General features: G+C 35.8%; 1 protein-coding gene across 1 annotated transcript in view; it reads left to right on the top strand.

Moving 5' to 3' along the window:
- Positions 1–12,551, top strand: part of LOC103705726 (trafficking protein particle complex subunit 8) — a 42,356-nt gene extending 29,805 nt beyond the window's left edge. Inside the window, 12 exon segments of the mRNA XM_017842411.3 lie at positions 1,133–1,243; positions 1,329–1,392; positions 2,077–2,149; positions 3,799–3,978; positions 4,053–4,163; positions 4,440–4,607; positions 4,714–4,741; positions 4,744–4,868; positions 9,671–9,904; positions 10,071–10,229; positions 11,279–11,391; positions 11,484–12,551. Coding sequence (XP_017697900.2) covers positions 1,133–1,243; positions 1,329–1,392; positions 2,077–2,149; positions 3,799–3,978; positions 4,053–4,163; positions 4,440–4,607; positions 4,714–4,741; positions 4,744–4,868; positions 9,671–9,904; positions 10,071–10,229; positions 11,279–11,391; positions 11,484–12,027 — 1,910 coding nt within the window. The 3' untranslated portion in view covers positions 12,028–12,551.
- Positions 12,552–13,865: the final 1,314 nt, after the last annotated feature.

The raw sequence follows: 13,865 nt of genomic DNA, 5'->3' as shown, positions 1-13,865 counted from the left end.
GAGGAATCTGCCCTAGATAGAAAAGAATTCGAAGCTTAAAACCTACCTAAGTTTGAGGAATTGGTAGAACTTGAAAGTTATTAACCCTTAATGGTAAACAATTGAAGTTCAAGACTAACCCATATTTGGTGATAAGGCTTGTCAGCGACTGGAGACGAGATAGAACTGAATTGTTGTGTTTAATCATATTTTATGCAGCAAGCTTTTTTTTCTTCTTTCATCTACCTGTATATTTCACATTATTCATGGAACAAGTTTAGATGTTGTAAATTAGGAGGCATGTTTGTTAATTTATATAACGAATTATTTGATGTAGAAGAACATATGGGGTGACCTTTTTTTCTTGATGACTGGTGACCTCCATCAAAACTTGCATTGAGTCCTTTCTTTGTTTGGTGTTGGCATGCACGTATCTGCAGAAAGTACTTTTAGTAGGCCTTGTTATGCTATGTGGATGGAATGTGCTGTGTGACTCTTTTCTTCAAACAATCTGTTTTCAGAATATCCTATCGTTGGATTGCTTAAGGAAAATAGGCTTGTAAAGGGAATGGAGAAAACTTAGCAGAAACAGGAGGATCATTGAAAAATTAGTATAAATCCTATTGCAATCTAATCTCTTTCCATCATTGCTAGGAAGCACAAATATGCCCAAGATACACCCAGGATACTTCCCGAATATTTCGGAGGATGCAGAAGGGCTAATGATGGATGCTGACCTTCTAGTGATGGAAGGCTGATTTTAGACTTTATGATGTTGATGTGACTGAATGGGGAATAGATTGTGATCTATGAGTTTGAATGATGACTAAATGATGGAACTTGTGAATGTTGATGTTATTGTATGAAGTATAGCTTTGTCATTGTGATAAACTATCATGCTTCATAGGTTCCTTTTCACATATACATACACTTTATTTATTTATTTACTGCCATATCCCAGCATTATCAAATGTTATCATTTCAGAATTTCGTATATTAGCTTATTCATATCATGTGGAATCTATACCCCAAATCCATATCCATATTTTGTAGCATCATAATATTGTGTAGTAAATGTTAAAGAATTGACAGTTAATAACATTTTAGCATTTCTTAAGAATTTAGTCCTGAAACCTGGAATATATTTATGCAGAAGCAATAAAACTGGATCTTGAGTTCAAAAACCCTCTTCAGATTCCAATTTCTGTTTCTGGTGTTTCTCTTATATGCGAACTCTCTGCAGAATCTGTGGCAACAAATTTTGGTATGCAACTTGCCTATGTTCATATTGCAGTTTGTCTCATATAGATTTAAGTTTGTAAATTTTGCTCCTTGAACCAATTATGCAGATAATAGTGCATCAGAAACAGCACTTGAGGAGGATGCAGAATTCAGAAAGCCTCCTAGTTGTAGGTACTTGTTTATGTTAAATAATCTCTGATGCCAAAATCCTTTAAAATTGTTTGAAAAGGTTAGCCTAATGCACAAGGCTCCCGCCATTGCAAGGTCTAAAAAAGGTCAAATATATGTAGCCTTAACCCTATGTGCGGAGAGGTTGTTTCCATGTTTTGAACCCATGACTTTTAGGTCACAATAGAGCAACCTTCCATTGCACCGAGGATCACCTCAAAATCCTTTTGATTATCTCCTATTTGAATTTGTTGACATTAAAGTTTGTCGTACCAATACATACCGCCCTGTACCGGTTGTATCGTACTGTATTGATACCGAACAGAGACTCCATATGGGGAGCGTACCGAGACTTTGTACGCCATACCAAGTCTATATCGGTGGTACCCAAGGTTCGCTGTACCGATCGGTACCGGTCGGTACCGAGTGTACCGTACCCGTAACGATGGGTACCGATATCGGTACACCAATGTCGGTACGCCTGGCGTACCGCATACCGTACCGTACCGACACTTGGTACGCCTATACTAGTGCGGCACCGGTACGGGGTTCGGTACCGGTACGGCGAACCTTGGTGGTACCAATATTATACCATCATAGTACCGGTACCAGTTTGGTAATGAGATGGTGAACATTGGTTAACTTTGCTTTTGCCACTACTAAATGCTTCATGGCTGCTCATTGCAGGGATTCTAGTGATGACTCTTCCCTCATGTTATCAAAATTTGATTTTGTTCTTAAAGGACGCGAGACTAAAAGGGTAAGTATTTGATTAAGAAGATTTCTTTGTTAATTGTTAAAATTCTAGAATGGTAGCGAGTAGGGATTTGAATTTGGATTATCCAGTCAGTAACTCTGATATCTCCTGCATGTATATGCTATATCTCCCTTGCTTTGCAGTTAATTAATATCTCATGTACTTTAACCTCTTCCATGAACTTGAGTGCCTGATTATGAATGTATGCAAAAATGGATTAGTTGCAATCAAATCAGTGTATGATACAGAGTATCAAACATGGTAGCTTATCTATCCTGATACATGGAAGTATGTCTATATATTTGATTTATAGTTTTATAGAGTAAATCATTCTATTATTTAATAAGGAAAACTTGCGGTAGTCAATAAAATTTTTTGAGTATGTCTTCTAGCTTTTATTAATTGGCTGAATACTGAGTTATCAGTTGTCCACAAAAAGAGCATTACAGATAGGGAGGTTTTAGTGGAAAAATATAGTGGTGTTACTTTCCATTCTCAAATACAAATTTTCTTTAATTCTTACCTGTTAAAAAATGTTAAAGAGATGCCCTATACAAGTGGTTGATTGGTGATGAAGCAAATCGGGTATGGTTGCATGGAAGGGTTTCCAGAAGAGGTGTGTTCCTTTGATGCCAGCTTTTTGAGTTAAATGCTTGATTGATTACATTTGAGAGTCAGGAGTCGGGACCTACATCTTTATGGTTTTACTTTTCTGTCTTTCGGATGGTAGTAGTGGCATTGGAGTGAGCACAGGTAGGTTACTATTAATGATGATGTAGTTGATTGACTCTACTTCAAAGCAGTAAATGCTAATGAAGTTTCTTGTCTATTCTAGGGGGACCCTTCTGAGAATAGTTGTAGACTTGTGAGTTCTTCATGAATTTTAATAGCAGATTGTGTATGTAGAAGAAAATGGCATAAAATTAAATCAAGTGTAACAATGTTTGCATTTTAAACAATAGTCATCACTTTCAGAAACAGGTGTAAGAAATAGTACGTGAAACAGAAACAAAAGCCAGGTATCCAATAAATTTTAACAGTCACAAATAGGAGACAATGATGCAAAACAAGCGACAATTATGTGGGAAATACAAGAGGAACTATGGGAAATACAAGAAAAATGTCTAGAAGTGATTCTCTTTGATTTTTTTTTGTTTTTCTTGATATGCTCCTTTCAGTTTATACTGGGCTTTTATGGGTATTTTATGAGTGTTTTCCGATCCATTCCCCATTTTAGGTAAACCAAATAGAATCCATTTTTCCACGAAAATTTAATTGCATAAGAAACATGTTTCCTGCATTTATCTTTTAACCATTATGAAAAGTCGCAGTCATATAATGTCTACCTCTCCATTACTAAATTATCACAATCTAGCTCCCTGTTTAACATCTGTGCCTAGAGTTACATTCAACCTCCACATTTATAGCTTGGTGAGAGCTATAAAACGACAGTTTCCTTGCATTATGGTTCTGTTGAGTATTGTAGTTGGATTGTAGTAGCACTTCTTTTTGCCTTTTGATGCATTTTAACTTATACTGATCAAGATCATGACATTGGAATTTACACATAATGTACCATTTTTGAAAATTTCATTCGTCGACAATCTTCGGTCTACATGTCACAAAATATGTGATTTTTTGTTCACTTTCAGATACAACTAAAAGTCACTCCACGAGTTGAAGGTATACTGAAAATAGTTGGAGTGAGGTGGACATTATCAGATTCAGTCGTCGGTTATCAGTACTTTGAGTTTGATACAATGAAAAACAAGAAAGGGAAAAAGGGAGCTAGGCATTCTTTGCAGAGGAACCTGAATTTTATTGTGATCAAGGTTCCCTTTTTTCCTCTACTTCTTTGGTATCTGTTGGAGAATAAGAATAATGACTCCTCTTTCTTTATATTCAGGGTCTACCCAAACTCGAGGGATGTGTTCATCACCTACCGAAAAAAGCATTTACAGGTGATTTACGGCTTCTCATGCTGGAACTGAGAAACCAGTCAGAATATTCAGTGAAGGTCTGATCCTTGATGCTTTGATCATTTGTTACTTTTTGCTTTGCAGCGCTATTATTTCCTTTTTACGTCATAAATTTCTTCTAAATCTATAATGCTGTAGCTTAGGAGCAATTTTTAGGCATTCTCTGAGCTATAGAGACAGTATGTCAGCTGTAACTGATGGAACTTATTCCATTTTCCTCCTATGTACTGATTGCTTGAATGAAAATACTTATTGCATTGTACCATTGGCAAATGCTCAAACTCAACTTGCTTAAACGAATTGGGAATTTGCAGAACATGAAAATGAAGATTAGTCATGCAAGGTTCTTGATTCCTGGGAGCTCTGCGGACCTAAACCTGGATTTTCCTCGGTGTCTAGAAAAGCGGATAAGTTCTGCGAGCAATGATGTACCAGGAAATATAATGGAGAAGTCGAGGGGCCTTTTGTTCTCATTTCCCAATGTGAGCAGAGAATGACACTGGCATGCTAAGCCCTCTATTCCAGTTTAGTTGGAAAAATATAGTGTTCTTTCAATGGTTTGAGAGTTTATTATCTTTATATCTGCAGGATGCTAGTATTCAGGGGGGACAACATTTATGTGGCCTCTTTGGTTTCATGCTGGACTCTGTGGGAGCATTTCCTTCTATATATCAGTATATTATGAGATGGAAAGTTCTAGCGACATGACCTATCGCACACTGCGCATGCATTATAATTTGGAGGTAAGACAATGAAATTTAGTTTATGGCTTCATTACAGCCATTCTTGTATTTTAATCTTGGATAACTTTATGAAACTAATTATCTTTGATGCAAGTTTTTGGATTCACTTGTGTGCTACCCAAAATCCTAAAGAGAGACAAATAAATACAATCACATATCATGTATTAAGCACATACATGTGGATTTAGACTACGCTAGTAACAGAAGGATGTGGGGCTTCATTCGCACCTTTTAGACTTTTAGTATATGAAAAAATGTAGAACTCGGCAAAAGACGTATGTTGCATTCCAAATGTGAGTGACAGTGCACACTTAAGTTAATTTTTCTATAAACCTACAAGACAGCCGAAGAACAGCAAAAAGAAAACATTATTCCTTAATTCTTATACATTGGGCTGTATTCTTGCCGCTCTTGTATTTGATTATTTGTTTGGGTAAGTACATTTTATTAATGGATTTTTTGCATATCTAACCTCCTAAATATATAAAATTACATGAATACCCTTGTAAAGTTGCTACTTGCATGTATACCCTTATAAATTATTTATTTATATGTATACCCTTATTTTTTCTTTTTTTATATATGTATACCGTCTAGCGCCGTTAAAAAATAAACATTTTAAATTTGAAATGACTGAAATACCCTTATAGGTAGACACAAAAAGAAAACTTTATGAGGATGCATATGCAAATAGCAACTTTGCGAGTGTATTCATGCAATTTTGCATATTTAGGGAGGTATACCCTTAAAAAATCCAATAAAAACTGACAAAATTCATAAAGATAATTTAGTTGTTTTTAATAAAAAAAGGTGACAACAAAATTACTATTATCATGTCGCTTCATTTTATGTTAATGTCAACTCTTGTAGAATAATTGTGTTGTTTTTATGAAATTCTCACCTCAACAAACAAACAACTCAACATTTACAAATCACTAAAAAATATTTTACTATTGCTAATCTAAGTATGTATAATTAATTTAAATTCGATATGCTTTAATCTTTTAAAAATAATGAAGAATATATAGATGTCATAGATTCAATAATGATAATTATATCAATATTAAAAGGAGAATAGCACCATGATGATCATCTAATATTCCAACTTGATCGAGTCAAGATTTTAAATTAAGAAAATTGACAATGTGACTTGATCTTTTTCTGACTTGTTGATCCGACTGAATCATGAAAGACTTAGCAAGTCTCCGAGTTTGATATATTTTTAATAGATTTTTTGAATGTATACTATTCTAAATATGAAAAATTGCATGAATACCCTCGTAAAGTTGCTATTTGCCTGTATACCCTTATAATTTTTTTTGCACGTCTACCCATAAGGGTATTTCAGTCATTTTAATTTTAAGGTGTTAGATGGCACGGGTATATATGCAAAAAAGAAAAAAAATGGATGCAAAACAAGTATTTTATGAGGATATACATACAAATAGTAATTTTACGAGAATATTCATGCAATTTCATATATTTAGGAGGGTATACATGCGAAAAAACCTTTATAAATTTAAGATAGATAAGATGATTTAGCATAGGTCCTGCTAGCTAAGTGCTTAACCACATTATATCAACTGTAGCAGAAAATGCTTGAAATCCATTTTTTTAACTTAATCAGCAAGCAAAGCATTTCCATGGTGGAAATCAATTGTTGAATTTCTGCCTGCATGTCTATGAAAATCTTGTGCTAATATTTCCTTCCAGCATTCAGGACTTGGCCTCATGTTTATGTTATTTTAAATGATTAAGTGTGGTTGATCAGACTGGGTTAGGGGAGAGAATTGAACCAGAATGAAGAAGGAATTCTTTGAAGTAATTTAAATTTGATTTGAACTAAAAGAGTACGAGGAAGTTAATTTTGGCATGAAAACATGTATTGACTATTAAGCCCTATAACTTGAAATTTTCAAAAAAACCCCACAATGAGTCTGCTTTATCCCAGCTACATGTGGCAAAAGATAAAGCGTCAAAAAGTAGCATAAAAGGAATTAAAGTCACCACATATGGTATGCTCAGCAGGAAGCTTTATAAGATGAAATTAAGACCATTTTGATTGTTGAGCATAAAATATTAACCCTCATAAGATGATTGCTGTATGGATGAGGATGTCAAGGTAACTTCTTCCAAAATTGGGGAAAAACAAAGTCAAGAGTATCCGATTCCGTGCGGATTAACACCCTTTCGTTTCTATCGAAGCCAGCCAACCATATGATTTAGAACAAACCTTGGAGTAGCATAAAAAGGGAGAGAATTGACACCTTTGAAGTATTGTTTTTGAGTGGATGCTACTCTGGAACAACCATCTTACAAGCTTTATTCCAACTAGAATTTTGGTCTGGCCTATAAACAACATGAAATAGCAAAAACTGTTTGTAGTATGGATAGAATACTGAATGTGATTTGTAAAAATCTAAAATCATTCACGAAGAGGCAGACATAGTTGTTGCATTGATGGGTGATGGTTAGATCTTTGCAAGGATTTCAGTGATTCTTGGTTATATGAGATTTATTTTCCTCGTAAAATAGAAAATATAAAGATATGAAAGTTTTGTTTAGATGAAATGAGAGAACATATATAGTATAAATTCCATTTGAATTTTCAATGTGATGTTATAAACCAATAGAGCCTTTAATCTAAAGTAACCATTTGATTGGGATGGTATTTTGGTACCTTTATTGAGAGGACAACTTAGCAAAATATTTTAGTGCCCCTTCCATATAAACAATAAATTTCCAAGTTAATTAAGATATGTTAACAAGGTTTTTTGTTAATTGTCCTGGTTTGCAGATTTTTTGCGAGTAATAGTGCCTATTATTTGTCAATCTCAAGAACTTCATTGGCCTAATTGTAGAGTTTTGACCTAGGAATTATGCTATAAAGGAGGAATAGGGGAAGAGAGAAATAGGTTTTATGATGCTTCAGCTTGGTATGGTCTATTTCCCTGATGGGAGCATCACGTCCTTTGTATGCTTTAACTGTTTAACAAAAAGTGACGCTCCAAGAATGATCCCTTAATGGTTTGAAAGTGTGTGCATGCATGCGTGCATGCTTGTGGTGTAACTCTAATTATTTATACAAAAATACAATTAATTAGGCATGATAATATTCTTAAAATTTCTAAGAAAAAAGCTATTTTATTGTCTACTGATTTCTTGGAATATTTCTATTTAAATGCTCTGCTAGATTAAAAATGATTATTTATGTAATATGATCTTGCTTGTAAAACATTTCCATTGCTTTGAAAATTTGAGAATCATCTGAGCTGGCATTAGATGGGATGGAGGCTTTGGTGTAATATTCTGCTAAAAGACCTCTCTTATATTAGTTTTGCTGTTTTCTCATTTGTTCTGCAGAAAATAAGTGGCCAGCTGGTAGTAATAAGTCTTTGGGGGATCCAGTTGGTCAAAGTGGACCCTCCCGCCTAAGAGAAGAGGAAATAGAAAGATGCCTGATAGTTTTTAAGAAGAGGAACAGAAAGATAGAAAAGAGTGTAGATAGAAGAAAGGAGGAAAAATGGAAAAATGAGAAGATAGGAGAAAAGAAAGGATGAAAAGGAGAAAAAGGGAAGATTTGGAGAGAATTTAGAAGTGGCCAACCACAATATGGAGAATAATTTGGTTGGCCAGCCACCATATGGCCTCATTCCTTATATTTACTTTTCAAGTTTAACTGATGGGATTCATAGTGTATTTAAAAATTATTTTTTCTTTGATATTGTTTGGTTTAGAGTTCTGTTTCTGCAGCAGAACCAATACAGCTTTAGTTGAAAATAGGCCTATATAAAAGGAGAAACTAGTCCTGTAATTTCATTTAAGCTTGAGTTTGTGAAATGATGAAACAACTTCTCTCATTCCATTATCTTCTTCACATACTGACTTCTAGGTTTCTTTTGTAGATTAATACCTTGTTTTGGGAATTCGCCTCACATTTAATTGTAAACTTGATCGAAACGCTCCATCTTGCACTTTATATGTTATATCTGATATAAATCATAGATGAAATTCCTATGAGGTTCTATTATCAAGGTTGATTTTAACTGATTACTATTGGAATGGCAAGAGCCTTGTTACGGTTCTGGGCTCAACCCATCCCGAAACATATTGATGAGTATCAAGTTTCAACTATGACAAATGGTATAAATATCATGAGGGGATAGCCCACAATCTCTTCAACGTGTTGGAGAGTAGTTTCAAGAAAATTTAATCGGAAGGTCAGAAAAAGTTAAAGACATTTGTTTTGAAGTTGCACTGTATAGGAGCCAATGTAGAAGTAGGATCCATGAAATTGATCTCATTGTATTCTTAAAAATTTACTGATATATCATAGAAGATCATGGCGCTCTTGGAAAAAGGGGGAAATTCATGGTCCTTCTATTCCATCCGTGTGATCTTGAAGACACATAATTAATGTGTTTTAGAGCCATTACAAAAGCATATATCATCAAGAGTTTGCTTTGTATGTTATGACAACCTGACTATGACCCAAGATGACATATATGTTAAGTTTGTTTTTGATGAATCCACCAGTTCGATGGAGATGACCACCATGAGACTCCCACTTTCTTTCCCGGATTAAAGTTCTTCTATAGAAGATTTTACTTTGTAATTCTTGACCTTGTTCTTCCAAACATGTTTCTACAAGTCATTAGCCTTCTCAACATATTGTTTTCTAACAAATGATTTCTTAAGGTTTCTGGTTCATTATGATTCTTGGAGTCTTTTGTTGGACTACTGATCTTCAGGTTGACTCTTGCAACTGTGAATTCTCAAGTAATATTTGCTTCATTTTGCAGGTATTGCCATCGTTAGATGTATCATTCCTGATCACTCCTTGCCCATCGAGGTTGCAGGAGTTTCTTGTGCGCTTGGACATTGTGAACAGGACAAGTTCGGAGACATTCTGTCTTAATCAGCTGTCATGTGCCGGAGATCAGTTGGAGATATCAACACTGCCAGCATATGTTTCTATCTGCCCAACACAAACTTTATCTGCTGGTCAAGCATTATCGTGCTTCTTTAAGCTAAAGGTTTGCAAGCTTTATTGTACCCCAAGAAAAAAAACGAAAAAAATGTTGTTATAGCAAGATCTTAATCGGGATATGGAAATTATAGAAATAAAAAGTAATGGGCTATACAAAATATCTTACATTGCCATTTCGTATTTAAAACTCCATTAATTAATTTGCGTTCCAGGATTGTAGAAGCACAAATAAAGAAAGAAATCTCGGTGTCCAAGGAAGTGATGTACTACTGGGTCCTCAGGGAAGCAATAAAGTTTTAGTTGATATTTCCAGGTCACCTTTGGTTGATTTTCACCACCATGAACGATATCACCAGGGGAAGTTGGTGCAGGTTCAGCAGATTCCACTTCTTTTTTAATTATATTAACTGGTTATCTATATACTTCTCAATATCATTTACATAGCTCTAGTAAAACTGAATCAGTATGAAGTTATGAACTGTTGCATAATTTTTCAACAATTTTTTTACTGCTAGTTGAATAAACTGTTTGGTGCCTACAAGTTCTGGGAAATTTAGCACATTTATAATCAATACTTAGGCATTTGGAGCTTTTCATTCTCTCAAGCTGTTTGAACAGGGTTATGAGACTCCCTTGATTTTTTTTAAAAAGAATTAATTTGCTAAATGCTCCAACAACTGGAACTGTGTGACATTAAAATCTTTAATATCTTGCCATCTGTTTTGGGATGCTTATCAACACTTCAACTTTTTGACTCTTGGTTCTTCACAACCCTGAACTCTGTATCTTGATGCTTCCAAATGCAATATGTTCCAAATATAGTGATACCTTAGGATCTATCTTAATATTTTCTTCTGTAATTTGTGATGAAAATTGTACAAAGTCTTGTTACTTTATGCCTGAAGGTTGCATAAGTTTAGATCTTTGAAATCCCTGTTATACTCTAAAGCTCTCGCCATCCCCTCCTCTCTTGGAACTTTACCATTTGTATCACCATCATTTTTTGACAAATCATTGGATTCTTACTGGAAATGTCATTTGACTTTGTCGCTTTTCAGGTGGAATGTCGTTCCATTAAATGCATAATGATGTTACCTAAAATTTTATGAGTGATGCATGGTTCTTGAAATGTGATTCCCATTGTTTTGTCCTTATGTCAGTTTCTTTTTGTGGTATGCTTTGTCTGTTCTGCTTAGCAGATATCCCCCAATATATAATCTGCATAGGAGATGTTAACTTTTTAACATATATTTGTATCGGCAATAGATGCTATTGGTTGCACTACCTATAGAGCTAATATATGTTTGTTGCAATGCTTGTAATTTCATACATGAAATGTTAAATGAATGATACTACCCTGTTCTTTCTTCTCTTGAGCATAGCATTCGACAGGATTCATCAATTGTACTGTGCAATTCAGGGAAGTCCAAGCATTGTCGACTTCATCCTAATCTCAAGCATCCTAGGCGGTAATCCAGACGTTGCGCCAGAAGCATCATCACAACTTTTGTCCAGTCATTCATGTCATTGCAGGCAAGAGCTAAAACCAGATGACTGCTGGGTTGTGCATGAGCTTCCAGGGGTCTAGTATGTTCTGATGGATTTCTTGCCTTTCTGTTTTCCAGTATCACCAGCAAGAGCCCAATATGGTGGCTAATGGATGGGCCCCGCATGATTAATCACGATTTCTCCACTTCTTTCTGTGAAGCTAGTGCCCGTGTGACTATCCGCAACTGTTCTGAAACCAGTGTGTCCATCAGGCTCACAACCTTTGATACCCTGCCAGGGACAGACCAAATAAGTGATGCTGTTCAGTCTTCTGATCCTTCTGGAAATCAAGGATGGCATGATATATCTCTGGTGGATGAAATTAAGGTAATCTCCAATGTTCAAGCAAGCCGTCCATGGAAGCCATTATCTGAAAGCATCTCTCCCTATGTTTGGTGTGGGGCAAGCTCTACTCAGCTTAAACTGGAGCCAGCATGCACTGCCGAAGTTCCTCTTAGGATCTGCATATTTACGCCTGGGACATATGATTTATCAAATTATGAATTGCATTGGAAGCTAAAACCTTCTGAGGAAGTACTTGGTGATGATGTAAAAAGATGGTCTTCTGGTACAAGTCGAGGACATCCTTTCTACCTTACTGCACTGCAGTGCCCTAGTTGAAACATCTTGAGCTGGTGCGACGATGCAACTTATGATTCAGCAGTTGGAAGTATTGTCTTATTTCATAGTTGTAAATTATAATTTGAACGATGGAAGCCAAGATGTGTTTATCATCAGCTGATAGTTGAAATTTCATGTCACTGTCCAGTGCTTCAGCAGCTAGTGTTGTATCCTTTGTTTCGTTTCAGCCTGAAGATTCTTTTGGTCCATGGTGCCCTTGAAAAGACTTGCCCTGAACATGGAGGAGTACGTTTTGTCCATATTATCAAATGATAACCTAGCATCCGCTGCTTCTGATCTTAAGTCAGCCAATTATGTTTAATAATAGTTTTCAGTTCTCCTTTTAAGGAGAATTTGATCCTTTTGACTGAGAGGTCGGTGAATGATATGGGGCAGCACAAATACCTGCCCGTAAGCTTTTGTTTACTTATTTGCTAGATCCTTGCTGGTCAGGGTTGGATATTGATCTGTGCTTGTGTTTAGAAATATTTTGCTTATGCAATTAATGCTCATTCAGCATGGTACTTTGTTTTTTATGTTTTTTTTTTTTTCCTGTGTGTTTTTTCTGCTTGAGTCTAAGGAAGTTGAGCCCAGTAATCCAACCAGAGATCCAAACTAAAGCAATTTTCAGTGAAGCAGTAGAAAGTAGGGCTTTCTGACCTGTGGAGGGCATTCTGCTGAGCCTGGAGGGTTTCATCACTCTCCAAGTTTACAATGATTTTTGTGATCAACAAACAATATCAACCAGAGTAAGGTGTATTTGAAAGTGAAATGTCGTCACTTTCACCTTACCCATGACATTAATGGTATATATATATTATTCCTCCAAAACATCAGCATGGAAGTCACAGAAAAATGACAGCATGGAACTAAGATCAGAAGCAGTCCTGTGACTGCTTTGGAGGTAAAAATTGCAAGGATGTTTGCCGGACTCCATGAATATGAGGGCTGGCAGAGCTAATTGGACTATGGAACCTCATCTTGTTGCTTGCACCAAGAAGAGATGCATCAAGTAAGCCAATCATGAGAACACACTGACCCGGAAATTTTCCATAAACGTAACTATCATGGATCCATATTTTCGCCGTCCCTTCTTTTCTTTCCAATCTACTTATTTGACCTCTTCAACCGTAGATAATACTCGTACAAAGAAGGAAACTCGAGAAAGGAAGTACCGGTCAAAGATTCCAATTTTTGGCCTCCATTTCTAGCACTCCATTCTTCCCATCTTTATCAAATTATGTTGAGGAGCAATGTAGTTCACTCGCTGGAAGATCCAAAGAGTCAAGTGTAAAATTTCCAAGCTAAAAATCTCCCTTTGCAAATACCTAAAACGGATCTCTCTGTACGATTAATTTACAAGGGGAAGAGATATATATGCAAACAAAAAAAAAAGTCCAATTTTTTTTTTTAAAGGAAATAAATTGGCCTATGGAAATATTCAACGAACGACAACCGGCATGATGACGAGGCACTTCTGGAAGCGTTCTGCGAAATGAAACGGACAAAAAGCCGAAGCGAAAGACAATTAATTAAATACAGAAGAAAAGACCTCCACGAAGCAGCCTTATCGCTTCGCCCCACATCATGCCTCATGCCCGAGAGAGAGAGAGAGAGCGTTTCCTAATTGGAAGAATGAGTCAAAGAAAACAATATGGAGACTAAATATAATTTGGTGACGATCCCATCCGTCTCCTTCCAATACCCACTTGTGCTCGATATAGAACTTTATAACACGAAATCCAAAACTCATATAGCGATCCAGAAGACGACCCCATTATTTCAAATCACATACGAATCAGCAAAGCAAAAGATGGGTGGAAGCAGCTCGGAAAATG

Source organism: Phoenix dactylifera, chromosome 16 (genome assembly GCF_009389715.1).
Source record: "Phoenix dactylifera cultivar Barhee BC4 chromosome 16, palm_55x_up_171113_PBpolish2nd_filt_p, whole genome shotgun sequence".
Classification (NCBI taxonomy): domain Eukaryota; kingdom Viridiplantae; phylum Streptophyta; class Magnoliopsida; order Arecales; family Arecaceae; genus Phoenix; species Phoenix dactylifera.
The sequence above is the reverse complement of the archived record's forward strand: the minus strand, read 5'-3'. Positions and strand labels throughout refer to the sequence as shown.